Below are 27,715 nucleotides of genomic sequence, written 5' to 3' on the forward strand. Positions count from 1 at the left end.
GTAGCTGGGATTACAGGCACGCACCACCATGCCCAGCTAATGTTTTGTATTTTTAGTAGAGACGGGGTTTCACCATGTTGACCAGGATGGTCTCGATCTCTCGACCTCGTGATCCGCCTGCCTCAGCCTCCCAAAGTGCTGGGATTACAGGTTTGAGCCACCGTGCCCCGCTTTTTCAGACTCTTGCATCCTGATGAACAGACACCGCTCGGACCCATGACTCACACCAGGGAACTGAATTGGTCCTGTAACTCTCTCTCTTTTTTTTTTTTTTTTTTTTTTTGAGACGGAGTTTCGCTCTTGTTACCCAGGCTGGAGTGCAATGGCGCGATCTCGGCTCACCGCAACCTCCGCCTCCTGGGTTCAGGCAATTCTCCTGCCTCAGCCTCCTGAGTAGCTGGGATTATAGGCACGCGCCACCACGCCCAGCTACTTTTTTGTATTTTTAGTAGAGATGGGGTTTCACCATGTTGACCAGGATGGTCTCGATCTCTTGACCTTATGATCCACCCGCCTTGGCCTCCCAAAGTGCTGGGATTACAGGCTTGAGCCACCGCACCCGGCCGGTCCTGTAATTCTCAACCAGATGCTGCCTCCGCAAGCGATGACAGTTCCAACACTCCTGTGATTTCATCCCCAACCAATCAGTAGCACCCATTCCCCAACTCCCTGCCTGCCAAATTATCCTTTAAAAATCCTAGCCTCTGAGTTCTCAGAGAAGTAGATTTGAGAAATATCTCCCATCTTTTTTTCTTTTACAACTGGCAAATATGAGTCTGTAGCCCTATCAGACCAATCTGGCCCAACTTTTATGTAACAAAGTAGTGTGTTGTTTTTCAGTTGCCATGGACCCTCAGGTCATGTAACCTGAGCATGCCCAGATGGACCAAGCATTCAACCACACAGGGAACCTAACTGCTCAGATTGAGAAGAGGGAACTGAATTAAAGAAGTGGACATTGCATGGCAGAATCTAGAATCCAACTGGACTGAGCCCTGACATCACCCCATGGCAGGATCCAGTTAGATCCTGCCTCCTGACATCAGCTCATTGCAAGATCCAATCAGATCATGCCTCATTACCCAATGTTTGGAAAACCTGACCCAGCCCCCAGCACAGGGAGACACTGCTTTGGGGACTATCCCTGGTGTTCTCCTTACTCTTTACAAGTAATAAAATCCCCTTGGTAAACCTTCCTTAATTGTGGTCATTGGGTTAACACCCACCAAGCAACCGACCCCAACTGTTGCGTGGGTAGCAAGTCCTTCCTGAATTACTTTATATGGGAGTCCTAGAATTTAAATTGTATCCTACTAAATTTGAGAGAAATTGTTATTTTAAATTCACCCTGCTACTGCATTCACCAAATGATAATCTCTTTACTGGAACTTAGCACACCTGCCCAGAACAGGAACAACCTGAGAACACATCCCTTTACTTGTTTTCTATGGCAATACATAGTGAAATAATTAATTATATGTCTGATGTAGAAATGAATAAAGACAGATACAGAAGTGTGTTTAGGCTTTATCCAAGAAATCTTTCCCCTCTTAATCAGTTTGCTCCCTCTCACTGCTTTTTCTTTTCAGACTTGGCTCACTGTAACCTGGAATGTGCTTTTCAATATTTTGGTTTTCCATGAAAATTCTTACAGCCCAACAGTACCCTGCACAAGGCTGGGGAATCAATGAATGATTTTTGAGTAAATGTATTTAGTCTGGAATGATGTATTCTGTAGTGAAATTTCAACTGAAGACTTCTAATTGAGAGTTGTTTCATCCTCCTTAATAACAAGATCAGAAGGTGTTTTCTTTCTTTCTGGCAGAATAAAATCTGCATGTCCTGGTGAAAGCTTAGGAAAGGTATAATTGATGTATTTTTGAAATGCCATCCTGGTTTCCTGTAATTCCTCCTCTAGGAAATCTTTCCAATTTGTCATGATTCCCAGCTGTTTTGCTATGGACAGCAGCTCCCCCTGGGTGTCAGCCAGTTTATCCATCACATTGTCAAGAGTGGCCTGATGTGTTTTTTCTGCTTCTTGAAGCACTTCCTGTACCTCTTCTTGCCTCTGCCTCTGAGCTATGCTATAGAAGACATTCATTTCATGTTCTTTTTCCCTCATCAGGCGGGTCACACTGGTCTTCTCATCCTTAATAACTGTGATACCAGTATTCACAATATCCTCCGCAACTTTGCTACAAAAGATAATATGGATTTATAAGTTAGATGGATTAGCCACTAAAACCAAAGTCATTTCATCTTTAAACACAGATGAATGAGTAATTGTTGAGACGAGCCACCAGCCTGAGACAGGCTGATATAGATGAGCTTTTGGACTGCATCAGCTGTTTAGCTGTTAACAAAACACGTTTTAAGAGCAGGGAGGCTTCCTATGTACTTCCCTGCTGTGTGCTAGGGTGAAGCCACTAGTCTAATATCCAATGGCAACTTTAGGAACCCGAGGTCACCTTTGTCAGGAAAATATAAATGCACTGTGCTTAAAAATTAGGAGATAAGGTCAGAGTTCCAAACTCTGCAGAGAAAGTATTTCTTTTCTTTCTTTTCTTTTCTTTTTTTTTTTTGAGATGGAGTCTCACCCTGTTGCCCAGGCTGGAGTGCAATGGCACCATCTCAGGTCACTGCAACCTCTACCTCCCAAGTTCAGTTATTTTCCTGCCTCAGCTTCCCGAGTAGCTGGATTACAGGCACCTGCCACCACGCCCAGCTAATTTTTGTATTTTTAATAGAGATGGGGTTTCACCATGTTGGCCAGTCTGGTCTCAAACTCCTGACCTCGTGATCCACCCGCCTCAGCCTCCCAAAGTGCTGGGATTACAGGCGTGAGCCACCGCACCTGGCCAAGAAAGTCTTTATACTAATCTAGATGCTGACCTTTAGCCAGGGATGAAAAAACTTTATACTCACAGGATAGATTTAGCTTTAATCTTGATTTTATCTGAGCAATACTCTATGACAGTCACCTAAACTTTTGGTCTCAGGAGCTCTTTACACTCTCAAAATTACTGAGGAAGACCAAGAGCTTTTGTTTATATGAGTTATATCTATTGACATCAACAGTTATAGAAACGAAAAGGGAGACATTTAAAAAATACTATGTAAAATAAGAAATCTATTCCTCAACATAAATATCTCTTATGAAAAATATTTTCCAAAACAATGAATTATTTCATGAGAAAAAATGGTATCATTTAGCTTATTTTTTGAGACAGTGTCTTGCTCTGTCACCCAGGCTGGACTGCAGTGGCCTGATCTTGGCTCACTGCAACCTCCACCTCCCAGGTTCAAGTGATTCTCATGCTTCAGCCTCCAGAGTAGCTAGAATTACAGGTGTGCACCACTACACCTGGCTAATTTTTCTATTTTTTTAGTAGAGACGGGATTTCACCATGTTGGCCGGGCTGGTCTTGAACTCCTGACCTCAAGTGATCTGCCTGCTTCTGCCTCCCAGCATGCTGGCATTACAGGTATGAGCCACTGCGCCCAGCCTCATTAAAAAATTTTTTTTTGCAAAACTCTTTAATGTATGGCTTAAGAGTAAAAAGCTGAATTTTCATACTGTTTCAATTGATTGTGATATCACACATCGCAAAACCCTGGAGAACACCATTATATACTCATAGGAGACTAAGAGCAAAAAAGGCAAATAACATGTTAGTGTTAGTAAGAAAATAGTTTAAATCTCATGGACTGCCTCCTTAACGAGCCTCAGGGACCTTGAAGGGTCTCTGGACCACACTTTGAGAAGCACTACTGAATGATTAATAGACCTCTGGCTATCATGTAGGGAATTATAAATAATTTATAGCACCCAACCATGTTGACCTCTTACCATGTCAAAGCAGGTTAATGAGCATTCTATGCATATATTAATTCAATGACTTCTCAAAAACAATTCTGTAGTGTGGTTCCAATACTATGCCCTTTTTATGAAGAAGCCACTGGGCTCAGGGAGTTTAAGTCATTTAAGTTTGCTTAATAAGTAAGAGAGGCAAAATCTATACCACAATTCAGGCAGTCTGGGTCCAGGTCACACCCTCAACGCACTGTGCCCCACCCTATTCCTGGCTTCAATTCCACAACTTTAGGGGACTCATCAAAATGAAATTCAGAGACACTCTGACCTCAAACTAAAGAATCAAAAATTCAAGCACTAAGGCAGGCTGGGAAGAAGTTGGGGCTGAGTGCCGTGGCTTATGCTTATAATCCCAGCACTTTGGAAGGCTGAGGTGGGAGGATCACTTGAGTCTAGACTGACCAACATAGCAAAACCCTCTCTCTACTAAAAATACAAAAATTATCTAGGCACGGTAGCACGTGCCTTTGACATAGTAAAAGCTCTTAGTCACTGTAACACATTTCCAGTGGATTTCTGCAGTTAACACAGTTTGAGGCCGGGTGCGGTGACTCACGCCTATAATCCCAGCACTTTGGGAGGCCAAGACGGGTGGATCGCGAGATCAGGAGTTCAAGACCAGCCTGGCCAAGATGGTGTAACCTTGTCTTTACTAAAAATACAAAAATTAGCCAGGCACTTGTTATCCCAGCTACTTGGGAGGCTGAGTCAGAGAACTGCTTGAACCTGTAAGGTAGAGGTTGCAGTTAGCCGAGATTGTGCCATTGCATTCCAACCTGGGAAACAGAATGAGACTCCGCCTCAAAAAAAAAAAAAAGTTTGAGCAGAACCTCTAAAGATTTGAGGTTTTAAGATCTCAGTTGTATGGCTGTTAATAAAAATCCTCCCTCTCTGCCTCCCAGTCTAACACAGTCTTTCCAACATTTACCACTGGCCCTATGTCCTAAATTCTACCCCCAAGATGAAATTCTCTCATCTTCTCAGAGTCTTTCAACTGGACTTTAAAACCTGACAGACTTCCCTAGTCTTGAAATAAATCACATCTTTCTTTAGCTTCTGTAACCATTGTACTATTTCTCTTCTTCCTTTTCCTACCAACTAAGCTTTTTTCAATATTATTAACAGGGGTAATGATTATTGAGTATTTACTGTGTTACAGGAACTGTGCTAAGTATTTTACATGCATAATATCTCATTTAATTTTCACAACCCAATGAAGCTGATACTTTATTTATTTAGAGATGAATCTGGCTCTGTCTTCCAGGCTGGAGTGCAGTGGCACCGTCTTGGCTCACTGCAACCTTCACCTCCCAGGTTGAAGTGATCCTCCTACCTCAGTCTCTCAAGTTTCTGGGATTACAAGCATGCACCACCACAGATGGCTAATTTTTGTATTTTTAGTAGAGAGAGGGTTTTACTATGTTGGCCAGGCTTGAACTCCTAACCTTAAATGATTCGCCCACCTTGGTCTCCCAAAGTGCTGGGATTACAGGTGTGAGCCACTGTGCCTGGCGTATTTTTACTTAGAACCTGTGATTGTTCCCTTGTAACAGGTGAGAAAACTGAGGCTTAGAAAAGAGTAAGTTATTGTTCAATGTCACACAACTGAGAAAGCCGGGGAGTTCCTGCTTTAATCTCATGAGTGGGCACTATAAATTTTTTGTCAGGAGGGTGGCCCAATGAAAATAACATTTTAGACTTGTTATTCAGGTAACAGTGGTTGAACTGAATCTTAGTGGGGTGAGCTAGAGAGACCAATTAGTATCATTTCATAATATTCTTGAGGTGCAATGATGAGGGTCTGAACTAATGACAAAAGAGAGGGTTGGGAAAAGGGAGAGAAAGAGCTAAGCCTAGGAAATATTAAAAAGTCATAGCTGCCAGAATCTGTGACTGCTGGGACATAGGGGATGTGGCAAAAAGAGGAATCAAAACCACCTTGCTGATATTCAACCTGGGTCACAGGAGAATGGAGGTTCCATTGACAGACATGAAGCTATGTATAGAGTGGGGAGTGTGCATCGATACACATTCTTAGGATTTAGTCTGATGTTTTATAACATCCTGAGGCTGTTGATGAGATTGTTAGGGTGATGAAGCTGTGTTCCCTGTGTCCTCTAAAACAAGTAGGCATGAGCCTCCTGCCAGGTGGGGCTGACTTTCCTCTCACACAAACGGGAGGTTTCATTTACAGGCTAACTGGAAGGCTCTACCAGAATGGAGCTCAGGTAAAACTGATCCATTAATGCATATCTTAGTTGACTCCAACTCCCACCCTCAATGATAGTCCCTTTCAGACTCCCTAATATCAAAATCTCTTATTGCTAACAGTCTGGTACTTCAAAAAAAAAAAAAAACTTTTTCTTTTCTTTTTTTTTTTTTTGGTTCGAAACAGGGTCCCACTCTGTCGCCCAGGCTGGAGTGCAGTGGCACAATCTTGATTCACTGCAAACTCTGCCTCCTGGGTTCAAGCAATTCTCCCATCTCAGCTTCCTGAGTAGTTGGGACCACAGGCACGTGTTACCATGCCCAGCTAATTTTTGTATTTTTTGTAGAGACAGCGCTTTGCCATGTTGGCCAGGCTGGACTCAAGTGATCCTCCCACCTCGGCCTCCCAAAGTGCTGGGATTACAAGCACAAGCCACAGCGCCCAGCCCAACTTTTCTCAGCCTGCCTCAGTGCTTGAATTTTTTATTCTTTAGTTCAGGCGTCCCCAAACTTTTTACACAGGGGGCCAGTTCACTGTCCCTCAGACTGTTGGAGGGCCGCCACATACTGTGCTCCTCTCACTGACCACCAATGAAAGAGGTGCCCCTTCCTGAAGTGCGGCGGGGGGGCCGGATAAATGGCCTCAGGGGGCCGCATGCGGCCCTCGGGCCATAGTTTGGACTGCCTGCTTTAGTTTGAGGCCAGAGTGTCTCTGAATTTCATTCTGATGAGTCCTCTAAAGTTGTGGAATTGAGGCTAGGAGTTGGATGGGGCACAGTGTGTTGAGGGTGTGACCTGGAATGCCCATTTATTTTCATATCTCCCCTGCCTAGCATAGTGCCCGTTGTGGATACAACAGGCAAAAAAAAAAAAAAAAAAGTACGAGTAAGTGGGTAACACAGATGAAGTTCTCTCTAATACATGTTGTACTGAATAACACTAAATTTTAAAGCAGCTAAATTGGAACATTACAAAAGCTGTAAAGAATTCATGAGGCCAGGCACGGTAGTTCACACCTGTAATCCAAGCACTTTGGGAGGCAGAAGCAAGTAGATCACTTGAGATCAGGAGTTCGAGATCAGCCTGGCTAACATGGCAAAGCTCCATCTCTACAAAAAATAAAACAGATTTGCTGGGCATGGTGGCAAGTGCCTGTAATTCCAGTACTCAGGAGGCTGAGGCAGGAAAATTGCTTGAACCTGGGAGGCGGAGGTTGCAGTGAGCCGGGTTCACACCACTTCACTCCAGCCTAGGCAACAAAGCAAGACTCTCTCAAAAACAAACAAACAAACAAACAAAAAACAGAATTCATGCTTAAAAAGGATGCTTAACATAAGCAAAATGTTTGCCATAGGAAAATAGCCAATTCTTGGGATATGTATAAAATGTTTTTCAATGTGCATAAATTAGTCTACTGATATTTTTTTCCCAAAGAGGGCGTAGAAAGCTTGTCAAATGAGAAAGAACTGTGAAAGAACTAGGAATTAGTACTTTTTGGTTTTTCTTTAAATTAAATCTTGGACATAATCTCTCTCCTCAAACATCTGAAGGATCACAGTGTACAGAGGAGGGGCAGGGCCAGAAGCCAAGGGAAAAGGCGAGGCCCAGAGTTTCTGTATCCACGTTAGGAAGAACATGACAAGCAGAGGTGTTCAGTGTTTGGACCAACCACCTCAACCAGCGACATCAGGGAGGCTCACCAATGACTGGCTGGCATCTAGCAGAAGGAATGGCAGGTACAGCTCCATAACCCTGAGGCTATTTATCCGGCCGCACTTCAGGAAGGGGCACCTCTTTCATTGGTGGTCGGTGAGAGGAGCACAGTATGTGGCGGCCCTCCAACAGTCTGAGGGACAGTGAACTGGCCCCCTGTGTAAAAAGTTTGGGGATGCCTGGTCTATGCTTTCTGTAAGCAGTGAGGTTCTTCTGCCATCTCTATGAGGCTGTACATTTGTAATTTTGAAATACACACCATGTTTCAGGGTGGCACTAGCCAGAAATGTAACTATTTTCAAAATAGTTGTAGTATGTGTCCAAATTTATAGAATTCAGTCTGATATTTTATAAATCAGACTCGGAGAATGAAAACAAGTTACTAAATAAAAACATAATCTGATATCCAATAACTCAATCTTAGCTGATAGGAAAAAAAAACATGGAAAATCCATACTAGCAATTGATCCTTTGCCTGTTTAGTCCATAATAAGCTATTAATCTACTTTTCTTTCTTTCTTTCTTTTTTTGAGACAAAGTCTCACTCTGCTGCCAGGCTGGAGTGCAGTGGCATGATCTCGGCTCACTGCAAACTCTGCCTCCCAGGTTCAAGCGATTCTTCTGCCTCAGCCTCCGAAGTTGCTGGGATTGCAGGCACCTACCACCACTCCCAGCTAATTTTTATATTTTTAGTAGAGACAGGGTTTCATCATGTTGACCGGGATGGTCTCAATCTCTTGATCTTGTGATCCACCTGCCTTGGCCTCCCAAAATGCTGAGATTACAAATATGAGCCACCACACTCGGCCTAATCTACTTTTCATTAGAACTATAGTATTGGTAGCACTATTTCAGTCAGGTACAGCCATTGTGTTTACCAGTAACCTATATTCTGATTTTTTGCCTGGGACACAGGGAACCACTGGCTCTCTGGTCTGGCAGGAAGCTGCAGGCGTTTCAGAAGTTAGGCAGGTCAGGGACATCTCCAGATGCCAGCATTCAGCAGCGCATTTGTATCCCCAGGTTATTAACACTCTTGAACCTCCCCTTGGCTCTGCCTCATTATACATCACACTTTCTCCTTCCATGTCTTTGCTCATTCTGTTCTCATTCTTTTGCCTCTCTCACAAGTGGGACCTCCTACCTTTTCTCTTTAAAGCCCAACCCAAGACTAACTTCCTCTAAAAAACCTGCTTCACTATGTACCCCACCCACACTGCTTAATCTTTCCAGTACTTTGAACTCTTCCAGTGCTATCTGTACCAGTCCATCCAGGCTTGCTTGTTGGGAGCAGCCATGTGCTAGTGATTTCACAATGTTGAGGAAGGGCCCTCATTTTGTGCCACATCCACAGAAGGTACTTGATAAGCTCTAGTGAAGTGAACAAACCCTCTAGAAAACTCACATATCTTCTCTACCTGTAGAGTAGGCAGCTTAATGGAAGGTCACAAGCTTTGGCATCATAAAGGCCAGGGTTCAAATCAGGCCCTGTCACCTCCTTCCTCTGTGACCTTTGGCAGTTTGCTTAGTTTCCCTTTAAGGCCTTAACCCTCCAGGGTCTTAGCCTGAAGATATGTAGGATGATAGAGTCTCCTAGGAAAAGATATGCAGATGCAAGGAGAAGTCTACAAAAGGCCTTGCATGTGCTGCATATTGAATAAGGAGAGCTGTCACTAAGAATTACAGCCATGACCACAAAAATTCCTGAGTGGTCACTTCATTCATGCCTTGCCTTGGGCTAGAAAACAATTAGAACCTTTACAAACAGACTTTTTTTTTTTTAACTCTAAGAGAAAGAGTCTACTGTCTCTTGGGCAATCTGTTTAAAATCTAATCACCTCAACCCACAAAAAAAAGTTTTCCATGTAGTTAATTTCTCATAATATTTAAGTGTTATAAATCCTTAAGTCTTCATGAAAGTTTATAGTAAAACAAAAGATCTGCATAGAATTCTCAACACTGGTCTCTCTCCATGTATTAGTTTCTGCAAATTCTCTAAAGAACAGAGGAATCTGGTAGTGTCTAGATATACTTTCTGGTGTGTGAAGAGTGGGTTCAACTAATTGGAACAAATTTAAATCATTTATTCAATAAATATTTCAAGAATGCCTACCATGTGCCAGACTTTCTTCCAGGCACTTGGGAAACATAAATTGACAAAATGGGCATTCCAGCTGGATATATTTGAACACTACACATGGCATTTCCCTAATCCTAGTCTACGTATTCAATAAAAGGCAGACATTGAAAACCTTCCGTCAAATCTCACAGAGGAAAGGGCTGGATGGGACGCAAAAACAATCTAGCAAGAGAGAGAGGTGAGGCAGAGCTCCAGCAGATGGCTGGCAGGAGAGAAAGGAAAAGAGGATCCACCTTCCAATGCATTGGGGCACAACTCATTCCCTAACCCCCTGCTGGTATTCCCTCTCTGATCTTCCTCTTCTGCCTCCACAGTGACCTGCAGTCTATGCAGGAAAAGAGGTACCAGTTAAACTGTCACAGCTGTAGCTCTCATTCTCATTTATTTGTACCTCCTCCAGGATCTTACCTGTGACCCTATTCTGAAGAGTTCTAATGAAAAAGATTTTACCCATTAATTATATAGAAATGGCTTCATTTGTTAACTCAAGCAGCAAAGCAAAAGGGACCAGTCACAGACTAGAAGGCCAAATAGGGAGGTCTCAGTCAGTCTCAGCTCTGCTGCTACAAGTCAGTGATCTTGGGTAGGTAAATGACCTGGTAAAAAATCTGGAAATTATGGTTTTTCTCTTGCATATGACAATCTCTGGGCTCCTAACTACTGTCCTGTTCCAGTAAAGAATCATTACATACATAGAAATAGTTATCTTGGTTCTCTTAAAACATATCTACGTATGACCTGATTTGTGTAAAAACGATTTGTGATGATGCACATACATATGGCTGTAAAAACATCAAAAGGGCATGGAAAGATACAGACTCTATTGTTTAAAATAACTGTCTCTGGGAGGCAGGGAAGGTATAGGGGAAGCAGTGGATTAGGACTTGCAATGTTTTTCTATATGTTTCCTTAACGTCAACTTCTTTTGCAACATATATTACTTGCATAATAAGAAAAAGACCAAAAAGGAACAAAACCAGAATAGTGTATGATCTAGGCTAGAGAATGTGAAAATTGATTTTAATGACCTGTTTATGGGAAACTGTTTCTTGATTCCTCTCCTTGGCTTCTTAAAACCAGTGACACAGAATGAAAAATACCCTATTTAGAGAGCAGCTATCTTTCAAGGGGGAGAAAAGAAGAAGATATGATTGAGGAAGAACACAAGAGAGCTTCAGAAATGTTGGCAATTTTCAATCCCTTAAGCTTGGTGGTAGCTTTTTGAGTATTTATGTTATTGTTGTTGTTATTATTATTATTATTATTTTGAGACAGAGTCTTGCTCTTGTCACCTAGGTTGGAGTACAGTGGCACGATCTTGGCTCACTGCAACTTCCACCTCCTGGGTTCAAGTTATTCTCCTGCCTCAGCTTCCTGAGTAGCTGGGATTACAGGTGCCCGCCATACTTGGCTAATTTTTGTAGTTTTAGTAGAGTCAAGGTTTCACCATGTTGGCTAGGCTGGTCTCAAACTCCTGACCTCAGGTGATCCACCCACCTCAGCCTAAGCCACACACATACCCTACAATATAAATTGTTCCCTATATTTGGTATTTTCCATAATAAAAATGTAAAAACACAAAAACTGGGCAATATCCACCTATGTATCATAACCTTATCTGTTTCTCCAGATTGATTTTGATAAAGGAAGATACTAATTTGCAAATGGGTTCTCTGGAATACCTTTTCTGGGCCTGGATTGCTTCCTGGGCGATGCGTCTTTCTTCAGCCCTGGCTTTCTCCACAGCTTCGACCTTCTCTCTGTGGCATTCCATCATAATCCTTTGGATTCTGTGGACCATGCGCTGTTCCGCAGCCAAGTGCTCTCTCTTCATTTCATCATCCATGTTTTGATACATCTCTATCTTAGTTTTAGCTGTTATTTCCTGAAACAATAGCAAACTAGGTTTAGCTATTACAGATTTGATGTTTAAAATGGCACATTAAGAGGCTACCTAAGCCACAGTTTTATCTACCTGCTGGCAAGTGTACCTGTTAACACTAAGGATTTAAAACAAGAGTGTGTATGACACGGAAAACTTTTGTTTATATGATGTTAGGTAAAACAAAAAATGTACAAACGATGTAGCACAAATATCTATGTAGATAATATTGAAAGGGAATATGGAAAAAAGAAAATAGTTGGGTTGGAGGGATAGGGTTAAAGGTCTTTTTTTCTTGATTGTCCAAATATTCTAGTATCATATTATCACTAGACATAATTACATAATGTAATTCTGCTTTAGTAAGCCAGACCTGGAAAATGGCAGAAATAATTATCATGCCTCCTGTCTCTGGTTAGGAGGAACCTGAGGTTCAGGTGGAAAACAATTGCACGATGTTACAGTCACAGGAATCTGCCCACCTGTCCCCACACTGTTTCAGCCCTCCAGCTTATTAGTGTTGAGGCGCTCTTTCTCCTTCACAGAAGGGACAGGACTAAGTGCTCCAATGCTCCAGGAAGGAGGCCGTGAGGAGGGCCTTCAGCCAAACAAAGAGAGGAAGCACTAGTCAAACCAAGACCTGTGGAAAACAGACTCACAAACTGTGCTCAAGGAAAGCCCTGTCACCATTTTGGAAATGTCTACTAACTCCACAGTGTGCCTGGCACTCTGCGGCCCAGATGCTACAAACACGAGAATGTGGGGATCTCGGTCCTCAGGGAAGTCACTGCCTAGCGGAGGAGGCCGATGGCCTAATTGTGTGATACATGTTACAGAAATATAACAGTATGTAGAAATATAACATTATAAAGAGGAGGAGCAATTCATTCTGTCCAGGTGTTTAAAAAACTTTCATTTAAAAGTATTTTTTTTTTTTTTTTTTTTTTTTTTTGAGGAAGGTTCTCGCTCTGTTGCCCAGGCTGGGGTGCAATGGCATGATCACAGCTCACTTCAGCCTCGACCTCCCAGGCTCAGGCAATCCTCCCACCTTAGCCACCCATGTAGCTGAGACTATAGACACTTGTCACCTATGCCTGGCTTTTGCATTTTTTGTAGAAATAAGGGTTTCCCCATGTCACCCAGACTTGTCTTGAATTTCTAGGCTCAAGTGATCTCCCCACCTTGACTTCCCAAAGTGCTGGAATTACAGTCATAAGCCACCATGCCGGGCCCAAAGATAAATGTCTATCTCTATTTGGGAAGACATCAAAAGAACATAGAGAAATTAAGTTATTTCACATAGCACATCAATGAAAGAACTAGGAGGGATAGAAGACAGGATTGCTGACTGCCAGTTTCTCACTTCATTCCTGGCTGTGATGCTGGAGTCTTTCAAGAGATTCATCAATTGTACAGTCTTGTAAGATACAGTACAGTGGGTTTCGTTTCTTTTTCAATAGCTGCAGAATCCCCCCCCCCCCGACCTTTTTTTTTTTTTTTTTTTTTAATGTAATCTTACCCAGAATGGAAATAAATAAAACCAGTAAGAGTTCCCCTGGCTGAAGATTGCTCAATTCCCTTTAGCACCATTTCTATGGGAGACCCTGAGAGAGCCAGCTCCATTTACAATGTCCAGAGAGAATCTTCAGCTGAAGCTGAGAGAAAGTCAAGAGAACTCTAAATTGCAAGGAAAACTGAAATTGGTTTAGCTTCTTAGAAGATGATTTCAACAATTAAAATATCTGTAAAGACAGACCTTTCTCTTTTTTCAAGAGAAAAAGTTTTCAACTTCTCACTTTGGCTACTTCAAGGGTAAAAAGTTAAAAAATGAAACACAACAGAAATCAACTTTAAGAACCTCTCCAGAGTGGTCTCAGTTCATGTATTTAGAAAATATTTTCAGGAACACATTGGCCATTTAGAAATGCTAGCTGGGTTTCTTATACTGCAGAAGGCTTTGTCTCTTAAATCACTAAAATTTTTTGATAAAAGAATATTTTGAGGAAATGTTTCTAAATGTCTTTAATACCATAGAAAGAACATTATGAAACAATCTAATACTTTCTTGATGATCCAGGCTTGGTAGACAAAGACGAATGATTTTACTGGGCCAAAAACTTCATGTGGCATTTAATAATTGTTCAAGTTCATAGAGCCACTCATATCTGTCAGAAATGACCCCAGATTGCTTTGTTTTTTAAAATTTAATCTTTGCTTTTAACAGGTATCAAATCAAATTTTTCTTTTCTTCAAAGAACAAGAAAATTACTTGCCATCAGGCTGAGGACACTGCTGTAGCTGCTGTCAGTGAGCCCCTTTTTGTTACTTTTACTTTCCAGTATTTAATCTAGTTCCAATTTGAAAAATCAAGCAACCCTGCTGGGTGCAGTGGCTCACGTCTGTAATCCCAGTACTTTGGGAGGTCGAGGAGGGCAAATCCTTTGAGGCCAGGAGTTTAAGACCAGCCTGGCTGCCAGGCCAACATGGTAAAACCCCATCTCTACTAAAAATTCAAAATTAGCTGGGTGTGGTGGTGCACACTTGTAATTCCAATTGTGCACCACCACACACGGCTACCTGGGAGGCTGAGGCAGGAGAATCACTTGAACTCAGGATGCAGAGGTTGCAATGAGCTAAGATCACAACACTGCACTACAGCCTGGGCTAGAGAGAGACTCCACTTCAAAAGAAAAGAAAAATCAAGCATCTAAGTCTGTTGGGCTGAGGTTGTCAAGCACAATGACATCTGAGTGGGGTGAAGAGGTTTTGCTACGTGTAATACGCCTGGCTATCCTCTTGTAGTCAGAGGACTTTAACTTTGTAGGGGATATTTTAACTTACTTCTGGGTTTTCAAGTATATTTTCAGTAATTGAGGCTGCTGGGTGGTTGAGCTTAAGACAGGTGAAGTACTACCATAATATATTTCTATTTGAATCAATCATTTTTTTTTCTGTTGAAGAAGAAAAAAAAGCCAATGTCAATAAGGTGGTGTAAGACTGTTGTATGCCTGAACTTTTTTGGTGCTAAGTGATTTTTTCTTTTTAATTTTCAATTTTTGAGGATGCATTAGGTATTTTGATATAGGCAAACAATGTGTAATAATCACACAAGGGTAAATGGAATATCCCTCACCTCAAGCATTTATCCTTTGTTACAAACAATCCAATTAGACTCTTTCAGTCATTTTTAAACATACAATAAATTACTGAATCATAGAATTTAAAAATGACATTCTAGCCCTTCACTTTGGCTGGGTTCTGAAGTAGGTATTCAGATAATTAGAAACTATCTGATTCCTAATTACTAACTAGGAATTCAGGTAATTAAACTCAGTCCCTCTTTTATGTAGTAATAAAATCAAAATCAGTCTACTGCCTCACATAGCATGTGGAATATGTATTTAAAGCTCCAAAAATAATTAAATAACCTGCTGTTTATCGGTGTTCTTATTCAATGTAAGGTCTCTCAATTAAATTGTTTTTTACTGAAATGCATCTCGAGTGAGTCAGCCTGTATTTCGAGATATTATAAGAAACAGTTTCATGGACTCCATCAGGTTAACTGTACAGATGTTTGACAGGCATTTTACACAATGTCTCCCTCAGATGTTTCTCTGAGGTTTCATGACTAGGAATATCTAAGCCTCTCAAGTGCCTGATTTGTCTGTACAAATCAGATGTGATAAATCATAACATTTCTCTCTTTGCATTGGCTGCCAGAAAGCCCAATCAGTGATAATTGCACAGGGCATCATGGCATATATACATTTTTAAGTTTTTAATTTACTTGTGACTTTATTATATTTTCTACTCTAGTTTTTCATTTATTTTTCCCTTAGGTTTCATCTTGATATTATTGTCTTTCAATAACAACCTTTTCAAAAGATTACCTATCCGTCAGATAAGATCTAGAAATCTTATTTAATGGCATGAATTTGAGACATACCGAACTCTTAACATCATGTAAGAGAAATACATGGTGGTCTCAACGCATCAGAATTTAATATTTGGTTCTAGAGAAACTTGGTTTTCTGCTATATATTGGTAATCTCAAACTTTAAGATGTGTGAGAATCACTTGGGCTGGTGATGGAATCTGTAGGTCAGAGTGAGGCCCAGGAATCTGTGTCAGGCTCCCAAGTGAATAGATTCTGATGCAGGTGGTTCACAGACAGGCCCTGAGAAGTAATACTGATGTCTATGTCTTGGTATCTTACAGACATAACATATTGAAATAACCCTACATACTACTCTTAGAAATCATTCCTTCATAAATTAAAAAATACCTGAAATGGTGGTATAAATGTAAATACCCAATCCCTGGACAAATACTTCAGAAAGGTCGCTCTCCCTTTAACTATTTACCTTTAAATTTTCTTAGGACTTTTTTCTACTGAAGCACTAGGTACATCAACTCCCCTCAAAGGTTATGTGGGGTACATTATTCAAAGAAAGACTAGCATGTGAACCTTGAAACAGGCATCACATCTTCCTTATGCCTTTACAACCTAATGCCTGGAAGGACATTCAAAATGTGTATCAATCAGCACAGTAGGGCCCACCTATCTGAATGGACTTTGGCTGCAGCATTGTCGCAGGGAACTAGAGCTCCTCGTCAAGCCATGAGTTATCCTTTTAAGTTGCTGGATTGGGAGAGGTCCAGGATTCTGTGGGGGAAGCAACTAGGGTGACCATGGTGATAGAGGGCTCAAGTGGGTGACTATTTATCAACTGACAGAGAAGTATTTTAATACCTTAATTGCCAGTATGGCAGTATGGCCATACTTGTACATACCAGCGGAAGAGCAGGCCGCCTAAGCTATGCTGCAAATGCTCTTCACATTTTGAACTCAAACAAGGAATGGGCAGTGGGCCATCACAGCCAATATCCCTCAGGCACCATGCCAACCTGGGCTGAGGTAGGCCACTGGAGTGAAGCAGGGAGCATCTCACTAGCCTTAAGGATCCCTGGGGAGGAGTTCCCCTTCCTGTTAGCAAGTCCTCTCTGGTAGACAGTTCATTTTATTTTACCTGGTACAGATCTAACATATGGTAGGTGCTCCTTGCTGCTATAATGAATAAATTGGCCCACAGTCCCTGAACTGCTTATTATTGTTAAGTTAGGCCAAACTGAAGCCAGACCTCTGTCACTTTCCTCCAGCCTCTGCCCATGTATTGTCCTACCTGTACCTTGTCCTGTCCTGTCCCTCCCTTGGCCAAAATGTGGAAATAGTTCTGTATCTTTTTCCTTTGAGCAGATTTTGTAATCAAGGTATTGAGCTAACAATGAATCCTAGGGTCTCCACCTGCAAGTTTGCAAGTTACCTAGAGTCACGTACTTGAACAGGCTACAGGTTAGTATCCTTCATCTTGTGACATCTTGAGATGAGATTCTCTCTTAAGTTCTTGAGAGAGAGCTAAGATGTTCCTCCTGGCAGTGCAGTAAATGTAAAATTTAGAAAAAAGGATGCAATCAGAGAGCCCAGGAGAAGGAGGAGAACAGCCTACTTCACTTGTTCAACAACTATTTGAGCACCTACTAAGTCAGGGAATTGTGCTGGGCACCAGGGCTAGTCCAGTGATGAGACAGACACCCCTGCTGAAAGCTGCAGTCATGCGGCGGAGTAAGACATTCAACAACTAACCACACAATCATTTATTTAATTACAACAGTGAAGATTGCTATGAAAAAGATCAGGGTGTCATGGACAGCATGTGGGTGGCAAGGCAAGGTTAGTCAGGCAAAGCTTTCCTTGGGAAGTAAGCTAGGGGTTCTTCTTCACTCATTCATCAATGCTCCAGAGAGCTCAGCATCTCTTGTGAGAACCTCCCAAGGTTTCCAGCTAATGGCCATGAAACACCAACCTAGATTTTACTTTTTTTTTTTTGAGACAGAGTTTCGCTCCTGTTACCCAGGCTGGAGTGCAATGGCGTGATCTCGGCTCACTGCAACCTCTGCCTCCTGGGTTCAGGCAATTCTCCTGCCTCAGCCTCCTGAGTAGCTGAGATTACAGGCACACGCCACCACGCCCAGCTAATTTTTTGTATTCTTAGTAGAGACAGGGTTTCACCATGTTCACCAGGATGGTCTCGATCTCTTGACCTCGTGATCCGCCCGCCTCGGCCTCCCAAAGTGCTGGGATTACAGGCTTGAGCCACCGCGCCTGGCTGATTTTACTTATTATTTTTTCTCATTCCCTTGTCAACTTTTTTTCTTTTTACTAATGTAAGTACTTTTAAAAGACAAAGCCACTATAAAAACCTGTAAATCTTTTTGATGTTCCTCTTTCAAAATCTGAATTTCAATTCTGTGTCTTTCATTTGCTTCTTCAAGTGCTTTCTCCACTGCTTGTTTTTGAAGTTCATTAGCCTTTGAAAGAAAGAGTCCATTTATCTATTAATATATCAGAATAAGCACAAAGCAACATGTCTTACTGGGATGTTGGTAAATCAGGTTTTTAAGTTTATTGAAAATTAGCAACCACCATGGAATCCCTAATTTCTTGCCCCATTCCCATCTCAAATGTCTCATAGCAAACTGTCTGCCTTAGCCAGAGATGTTCTAATGCATGCCAATCCATGGCTAGCTTTGCTGTTTCTGGAATCACTAAAGGCAAGTCAGTTTTACTATATGTAGACTGCTGGGTTGCCTTTTCTCTTTGGCACTTTATTTCTTGCTTGATTGACTCTCAAAGTAACATATGTGCATTGTGGAAAATCTGGAAAACAGTAAAGTGAAAAGATGCACAAAGCTAGAAGAATCTGAGTAAAGAGGCAGAGTACCATCCAGGTCCCCCGCATCAGGTCTTCAGAAAGAACTTTATTTGAAGAGAGTACACAGAACACTAGATCAACTTACACTTAAATTGCAGACTACTCACAAAAGCATCACCTTGTATTAGGATGTATAATTGATGGTTCACAATCAGTTTGAATTTTACCACTAATAAAAATAGATGACTACAAAGATTTTGAGATAAATCAAAATCTGGGGTATGCAGAAGTGGAGTATTATGTATGTTCAAAATATTTTCATAGTAAGCTTTTGCTGGCATTAATACTGGACAATGCTATTTGCTATAATGTCTATTTTATAAAGAAACTGAGAAACATTGTTCTAAGCACTGTGGCTTGTTCTGCTTTCAAGGAGCTGTAACTCTCTTGAGGAAGTTATTGATGTCATTCTGTGATTGGAAGAAGTGGGGCTGCAGGATTGAAGCTTTGCTTCAGTTTGATGCCTTGGATACCACTGTTGAGCCCTGATATTCAGACTGCCCTTACAGTACTCAGCAGTTGTATGGACAAGGTGTCATGGATTTGGGAGAGAGGGGAGGAAAAGGGGAATAGGCCATAATGACATAATGAAGTATTTGAAAAAACAGGGGTATTACATGCTCCACAAATGGATGGTCTATGTATTAAATGTTAGGCCATAAGAAACAACTATTGACAAGAAGTCTTCTTAGTTCTTTTTTTCTTTTAGTTTTGGTTGCATTCAAATGAGAATAAAGGGAGCGGAGCAGGAGTCCTTCATACACAGGGCAGCTGAGAAGGAAGGAAGCACCTGATGATGCCGGCTTCTTACTGTGTGTGCCAGGCACATTATTTCATTGAATCCTCCCAACTATCCCATAGAAAGAGTACTATTATTACTCTTATACAATGAAGCAAACAAGACTACAGAGGTTGTAGAACTTGCCCACGGTCCCATGGCTAGCCAGGATTCAGTCAGTTCTGACTCTACTACACTATATGATTGTTTCAGAGAAATCCAGAATGTGAAAGAACTGTAAAGATGGTTAGGTTCATGTCTAACTTCTTTTACCTGAGCCCATACTTCAGCTTCTGCTTTTGCAATGCATTCTCTGAGTACATCTTCTTGAAACTGTTCTTCTCTTTGTAGAATATTTGCCCCAATATCTGTGTTTGAAGAGAAACGGTCACAAACCTCCACCAACTGCTTCCTGGCCTTCCTTTCCACTATCATCTAGTCATTTATGAAGGCTGTTTAGGAGATACATCCTTATAGGAGATACCATTATAAATATTTCAAAGATACACATTGAAAGGGTAGGCTTTTCTCTAACTGATTAGGAGGGAATTCACAGCACTGTCAGGCCTGAATAGAGTTGGTCATTCATCTCATCACACCCAGTCCATACAGCAGATAACTGAGGAGGTGAAATAAATGCCCTGCGGAAAGGAACACATTTTGTACACCCAAAGTAGAATGATGAGTGAATATTCAAGAGGTCTTAGCACATTATACAGATCTCTCCCCTTGCTCCTATCTGGGTGTTAGGGTTAGCATCAGAAGAGAGAAAGTGAAATGCCTTCAACATTACATGCCTTTCTTTACTGTGTGGTTCTTTTTGAGTTTAACTGCTTCAGTATGGAGTGAGCTAAGGGGTAAAAGTTTATTGTTTTTCTGCCAGTGATCTAATTTGATTTCCAAATAATATTCCCATAGTAATATCCTCTCTACCCAGGCAAGGTAATGAAAGTCCAGAGAGGTTAGAGGACCACACAGTATCAGCCAGAGAGAGCTTGACCTGGAGCCAAGATCTGAGCTCTCTGAGCTGGGCAAAGGGTCTTTCATATTCTCCTGCCAGAATGGGTTGTCTGATGTGGCTCATGAACTGTTATGGGAATGACAAACCCTCTGGATGCTGAAATCACACACAGTGATATCTTTCTCCAACCCAAACTCTTACACTCCTTATTCTTTATTCCACTCATTTCTCACATGCTAAATGTGTTGAATTACTAACTTTTCATGTGATTAGGTCTTGATGCTCCATATTCTAAAATTATGAAGCACACTTTGTACTGTCGTGTATCTCTGATGGAGCCTAGTTTGGCAATAAGCACAGATAAGACATTTGTGGACATGTGTGTTTGTCTGTCCAATGTCTCCTCTCTCTGGATAACAGGATCCATTTCTGTCAAGAACTTCCCTCCCCAATGTCAGGTAGTTCTGGTGGGACTGCCAATCATAGCAACCTTCTTAGCCCTTTTTACCCTCTCCTCCAGGTCACAATAATTGACCAGGATTGGGCAAATGCTCAAGACTGTTAACTAGGCTCTTGCCAAGGATTTTATATAAGGATGTAAGGAGAACACAGGTCTTTTTCCACTAGGATTTCTTTTCTTTTTTTCTTTTTGAGAGGGAGTCTTGCTCTGTCACCCAGGCTGTAGCACAGTGTTGCCATCTCAGTTCACTGCAACCTCCATCTCCCAGGTTCAAGCAATTCTCCTGCCTTAGCCTCCTGAGTAGCTGGGATTACAGGCATGGGATTAATCATGCCTGGCTAATTTTTGTATTTTTAGTAGAAATAGGCTTTCACCATGTTGGACAGGCTGGTCTTGAACTCTTGACCTCAAGTGATCAGCCCACCTTGGCCTCCCAAACTGCTTGAATTATAGCATGAGCCACTATGCCTGGCCTTCCTCTAGGATTTCTAAGCTGAAGGTAATAGATGTTTTTAAAATTGCATTTTAGGTTTGGGGTACATGTGAAGAACATGCAAGACTGATGCATAGGTACACACATGGCAGTGTGATTTGCAGCCTTCCTCCCCATCACCTATAACTGGCATTTCTCCCCATGTTCTCTCTCCTCAACTCCCCACCCCTTGCTGTCCCTGGTAATAGATTTTTTGAGCTATCTGGATCCATATTCCTCCTTTCCCAGCTGCTGGAGTAAGTCTAGCTGCAGCAATAAACCATTAAGCCAACTTACTAAAGGAGTCAGACAGATTGAAAGCTTTGATGCCAGATCCCCCTTGGGATTCTCACTTAAAAGGGTTAAGAAATTCCATTTTATGTAGTCTATTCTAAGTTATGTTTCTGTCAGTAGCAATTAAAAGTATATGTTTGGTGGCATAGACTCTTTGCTACTACTTCATCAGTGAATCTTAAAAACACAGGGCAGCAAATATGGTGGAGACCGACACATACCGCAAAAGCCCAACATCATGTAGAAATAATCAGAAAAGATTTTCTAGGATGAAATGTGACTAAGCATGGACCATCAATGTGTTGAACCTCATAAAAATGTGATACAAGTGTAAGCTACCACAATCTTCTTTAATGTTTAAATCCCATTACTTTGTATTAGTTGTTCTCAACCCTGATTGCACAACAGGATCCCTGCAAAGCTTTTTAAAAAAATGTACATACTTTAAAAGGAACAAACTATTAATAAACAACTTGGATGAATCTCAAGGGCATTATGCTGAGTGAAAAAAGTCAATTTCAATGGGATTATATAATGTATGATTCTGTTTAGATAGCATTCTCACAGTGATAACATTATGGTGATGGAGAACAGATTAGTGGTTGCCAGGGGTTCAAGTCTGGGTAGAAGAGACAGTTAAGGGGTAACATGAGGGAGTTCCTTTGAGGTGATGGAACAGCTCCATGTTATGATTGTGATAGTTGTTACATTAATATGTACATGTGATACAATTCATAAAACTCTATGCCAAGGGGGAAAAAAAGTATACATAAGGTCTGTACCTGAATTAATAGTATTGTTTCAATGCCAATGTCCTGGCTTTGACAAAGTACATGATTATGTTAGATATCAATGGAAGCTAGATGAAGAGTACAGGGGAACTCTGATCTATTTTATAACTTGTGAGACTTAAACTATCTCAAAATAAAAAAGGTTATTTAAATGTAAACGAAAAAATACACACACACAGTCCTGACTGTAGAGGTCCTAATTTAGTGGCTCTGTGTTAGATTAGCATTAAATTCAGTGGGTCTGTGTTTGGATATCTGTGCTAATATATTTTCAAAGTTCTATATAATGCACTGCTAAGATGAGAACTACTGTCCTATGAAATACTTAGTAGCTATGGACATTTCAACGTGCTTTTGAGCTTACTTATAAAGAACAGATAGTTTTGACTTTTTAAAAAACTTAAAACAGTTCGATAACAAATAAAGGCCACTGAATAGAAACGATTAATTTCTAACGATAGATTTAACTTATCCATTTAAGGTTTGGGTTAGATATTCCATAAGGCATAAGGAATCAATCATTAAGGTGTATCTAAGAATGGAGAAACACTGTCTTGGCTATGAAAAGTCAAGTCACTTTAGAGATTATAATGAATCATTCATACTAAGCATTTACTAAATGCTAAAAAAAAATTTTAGTGTTTATGCTTTTAGAATATGATTCCAATTTGATCTCCCTCCTATATTTTAGTTTTTTTCCCCAAACACCTCTGCTCTTCAACTTTTCATATTTTCAAATATCACGAGTGAAATAAAATCATCCTTCGTTTACCATTTTAAAGGAAGAGAGGATCAGATAAGTATTTTGACAGTCTTTAGGAAAATACTTACAAGGTTCAAGGTCAGATTGAAAACTCTTATGGGGATAAAAGAGAGACAGAAAGCTATAGTACAATTTGATTTGCTTATGTATTATATATACATATGAATGCACAGTAAATGCTCTCATGTTATCTATATGTAACTACTTTCATGCCACCAGCTACTACTTAAAGGTTATAGTTTCTTTTACCCATTTATTGGGATTTTTTTTTTTTTGAGGCAGTCTTGCTCTGTCACCCAGGCTGGAGTGCAATGGCATGATCTCAGCTCACTGCAACCTCTACCTCCTGGGTTCAAGTGATTCTCTTACCTCAGCCTCCCAAGTAGCTGGAATTACAGGCACGTGCCACCACACCTACCCAATTTTTTTTTTTAGTAGAGACAGGGTTTCACCATGTTGGCCAGGCTGGTCTTGAACTCTTGGGCTCAAGCAATCCACCCACCTTGGCTATCCAAAGTGCTGGGATTACAGGCACGAGCCACCACCATGCCCATCCAATTAGGGTATTATTTAGAGATAATATTTCCTCTCCTACACATACTGAAGGTGCCCAAGTATGGCCAAGGGCAAAATGAACTCACATTTACTATTATGTGTCAGGATTTATAATAGATAATTATAAATACTTCATTAAAGTATCCTAATAACCTGTAAGATAGGTATTAATATCTTTATTTCCATATAAGGAGACAAACTCAGAGGCTAAATACGCTGCCCAATACACACAACTGTAAGTGGAGAAGCTGTATTCTAACCCATATTATTTTTAAACATCCCTGTAGGGACAAGAAAGATGAAGAGAATAAAGCTGATAAAAGTCTATGTAACAGAAAGAATGAAGGCTATAAAGTGTTAGAACAAAGGAAAACAATAAATTCACTTACCTAGTATGTCTTTGTGAGTGTAAAAGCGTGTCTTAAGTGGCTTGTATTCATGGATCCGTGTGAAGGTGTTTCCAAAAGGGGCTGGTGGAATTATTTTATTACAAACAGCACAGCAAACAAAGTTTGTATAATCTGAATTTCTGATCATAGTTAAATATTGTATGTCTTCTCCTATTTACAGTTAAAATAATCTTAGAATCAGAAAAAGATGTTTCAAGAAAAGCTGAAAGTTTGAGAAAGCTGGAAGAGATTCAGGGTTTTAGGATAATGCTAGAGGCTAGTAAGGATTAAATGATTCACATGATTAGGCAATGGTTATGTGCCTAACATTAAAGAATGGTACTAAAAGCCCCTGTCATAGGAGGTATGGGCACCAGATTTGGGAAGATTTAAGCAGTTGCTCCTTCCCAGACTCTAGCATTAAATTGTTAACTTACTTAGCAACTGTTGCTAGATAAGACAAGCTTTGCTCATAAAAGCAACTTCAAACAATGACAAAAGGGAACATGATACAGCCATTCATTTTCCAGATACTTTCTGTATTAGTTTTCTATTGCTGCTGTCTTACTCTGTTTTCTGTTGCTTATAATAGAATACTTGAAACTGGATAGCTTATAAAGGAAATTATTTCTTACAGTTTGTGGAGGCTGAGAAGTCCAAGGTGGAGGGGCTGCATCAGGTAAGAATCTTCTTGATGGTGGGAACTCGCTGGGGTGGTACAGGGTAAGACATGGCCAGGGGCTGAGCTCACATGCTAGCTCAGGCCTCTCTTCCTCTTCTCATAAAGCCACCAGTTCTCTTCCCATGAGAATCCATTAATTCCTTAACCTGTGAATAAATTCACTCACCTCTTAAAGCCCCCACTTCTCAATATTATCACTTTGGGGATTAAAGTTCAGCATGAGTTTTGCAGGGGACAAATATTCAAATCATAGCACCATTGTGACAAACTAAAACTAACGTCATGGCTTAAATGTTACACAAATTTATCCTCTTGCATTTCTGGATATCAAAAGTCTAAAATGAGTGTTAGGGACTAAAATAAAGTTGTTAGAAGGGCTTGTTCCTTCTGGAGGTTTCAGAGGAGAATCTGATTCTTTGTCTTTTCCAGCAGGCCATTCATATTCCTTGGACTCATGGCCTCTAATCATACAGTCTTTTCTCCCCGTGCTTCCATGGTGACACTGTCTCTTCCTCCGATCTTCTGCCCTGCTTTAAGGACCTTCGTGATTATACCAGGCCCATCTAGTTAATCCAGGATAACCTCCCCGTCTCAAAATCCTAAATGTACCTATATCTGTAAAGTCCCTTTTGCCATATAAAGTAACATATTTACAGGTTCTAGAGATTAGGATCTGGACATTTTTGCAGGAAAGGAGAGTATTAGTCAGGCTACTATACTTTCTCTTAAATGGGTTTTTAAAGAATTAATTTTGTTTAAGGCCAACAATGGAGGTAGATTAATTTCTTTTAGGTATTTAATAAATGTGATGTTTTGGTGCCACGGCAATAAAACTGGGATATATCATGGTATCCGGAAGGAGAAATTACTTTCACTTAGTCAGCATTCTAAATTATGAAACCTGGTTTTAAAAAATCACAGTTAACTAATTTCTTCCTACAATTTTAGAAAACAGCCATAGAAATTCTGCCTATCACAAAAATCTGTGCAACTGATTATGCCAAGTCATTTTTTAAAATTGCCTGACAATGTCATATGCTGCATCTATTTGGGAAGACTGTTTTATAATAAGTGAATGCCATCAGTGAGATTAATTTCAACAACATGATTCCCATAGGGCCCTGAGCTAAGTGTACCACAAGTTACGCTATAATTTTTATTGACATATACGGCCTAATAACTGGCTGATGATTTTAAGTAACTATCAAATTGTGCCAGGTTTGATTTCAAGAAAAGGGTTAACTGGGACTTGGAGAGGAGTTAAAAACAAAGAGATGAATTTGTACTGAGAATGGGGACTACCGTGTACACACAGTTTGTCATCTGGATTGAGAACTGAGGCTACTTGTGCCAATGACTTTCCTATGTGTTACTAGAAATTCTTGCCCAGATGGGAGGGTAACTAACTGGCCTTGATTTGCCTGGGACTGTCCCTGTTTTAAAACTGAAAGTGCTGAACTGTCTTAGTGTCTGGCAAATTGGAAGAGTTGGACCCCCTATGGAAGATAGGGCTATAAAACCAATAAATAATTTCAGTGTTTGCCTTAGGAAATCCTTGAAAACCAATTTATCAAATGGATAGCTTGCTGATCTAGGCAAACAGCTCTTCCATCAAAACATGAGATTACTCCCCTAGGCAAAGTTAAATGTTCACTTAACATTTATCAAACAGTAGTTTACTAATCAAGACTTGCTTCAAGATCTCATCTGTTATGTCAGATACCTTGCCCATTCTCAACCAGTTTCCTGCATTGGAAGATCCTTCTTTAATCACTTGAACTCAGATCTCAGAACACTTTAATATCTTCCCCTGACCACTCCTTCTTAAATACAGCTAACTTTGTAAAAGTGGTATTTCCCCTTAGTGCAGATTTAATAAGCTTAGTTTTGTCTGATCATCTGGTTGTTCTGATGGTCTTTTGGCGGAGCTGGCAGTTAAATAATTCTGTTTTAAAGTACAGGAGTGTTTCTCTACTTAAGATTTAAACCTATTTCTAAGGGCTAATGTGGCTGCTTTATTATTATGTGGACATTTACACATAGGAGGTGGTATAGTATGGTGAAAAGATCCCTAGACTTTAGAGCAAGAAGATACGGGTTCCAGTCCTTTCTGAGAATCACCATGATCTTTGGTAGATCTCTTGGCCATTCTCAGACTACTGTCTTTTTTTTTTTTTGAGACGGAGTTTCGCTCTTATTACCCAGGCTGGAGTGCAATGGCGCGATCTCGGCTCACCACAACCTCCGTCTCCTGGGTTCAGGCAATTTTCCTGCCTCAGCCTCCTGAGTAGCTGGGATTACAGGCACGTGCCGCCATGCCCAGCTAATTTTTTGGATTTTTAGTAGAGACGGGGTTTCACCATGTTGACCAGGATGGTCTTGATCTCTTGACCTCGTGATCCATCCGCCTCGGCTTCCCAAAGTGCTAGGATTACAGGCTTGAGCCACCTCGCCCAGCCTAAGGCTACTGTCTTAACCATAAACTGACAGGATTGGATCAGGTGAAGTTCAATGTTCAGAATCTTCGGACTATTTAAAAGGTGTTTTATTTTTGATGGCTATACCCTAATTCAACAGAGAAAGGATGAAAATATCAACACATAGCCAGGCAGCCTTTGACACTCGGCATACACAAAGACTGTCCTACAACTTGTAGCCACTCTGTAAAAAGTATCATAGTTAGGTAATTGTTCCTAAAATTCAATATGATTCTCTCCTCACACTACTTTTCACAGCTCTGTGCTTGACTGACTCTAGTTACTCTGGTTCATTCACATACACGTTACATGACTTAAGGCTGTACCTTGTATAGTTTCTGCTGCCCTTCTGCCCTGCACTCTTTTGATAGTTCACGCACCTAATACCTCCTCTGCCACCAAACGTCAACTTATTCTGTTGAATAGTTAAAAATTCTAAAAGGTACCAATGTAACATTAAATGCATAAGTTAAAAACAGAAGAACCCTAGTTCTGTGGCAACC

At 40.7% G+C, this 27,715-nt stretch overlaps 1 protein-coding gene across 2 annotated transcripts; it reads right to left on the reverse strand.

Moving 5' to 3' along the window:
* Positions 1-1,511: 1,511 nt before the first annotated feature.
* Positions 1,512-26,912, reverse strand: C4H6orf163 (chromosome 4 C6orf163 homolog). Of its 2 annotated transcripts, XM_003922954.4 has the most exons (5): positions 24,054-26,912; positions 19,642-19,736; positions 18,079-18,186; positions 11,618-11,820; positions 1,512-2,195 (listed from the first exon to the last, which is right to left on the reverse strand). In XM_003922954.4, the coding sequence occupies exons 1-5, from the start codon at positions 24,199-24,201 to the stop codon at positions 1,760-1,762; spliced, it is 990 nt and encodes a 329-aa protein (XP_003923003.3). In that variant the 5' UTR covers positions 24,202-26,912; the 3' UTR covers positions 1,512-1,759. The 2 variants fall into 2 exon arrangements, with proteins under 2 accessions (XP_003923003.3, XP_074253817.1); XM_074397716.1 differs by lacking the exons at positions 18,079-18,186; positions 24,054-26,912 and having other exon boundaries at positions 19,642-24,043.
* Positions 26,913-27,715: the final 803 nt, after the last annotated feature.

The sequence above is a fragment of the Saimiri boliviensis genome, chromosome 4 (assembly GCF_048565385.1).
Source record: "Saimiri boliviensis isolate mSaiBol1 chromosome 4, mSaiBol1.pri, whole genome shotgun sequence".
NCBI classification, from domain to species: domain Eukaryota; kingdom Metazoa; phylum Chordata; class Mammalia; order Primates; family Cebidae; genus Saimiri; species Saimiri boliviensis.

Coding starts and splice junctions, on each gene's coding strand:
- C4H6orf163 (XM_003922954.4), bottom strand. CDS start 24,201: ATGATCAGAAATTCAGATTATACAAACTTTGTTTGCTGTGCTGTTTGT. Junction 19,737..24,053: donor CACTCACAAAGACATACTAG/GTAAGTGAATTT, acceptor CTTCAAACACAG/ATATTGGGGCAAATATTCTA. Junction 2,196..11,617: donor GCAATCCAGGCCCAGAAAAG/GTATTCCAGAGA, acceptor TATCTTTTGTAG/CAAAGTTGCGGAGGATATTG.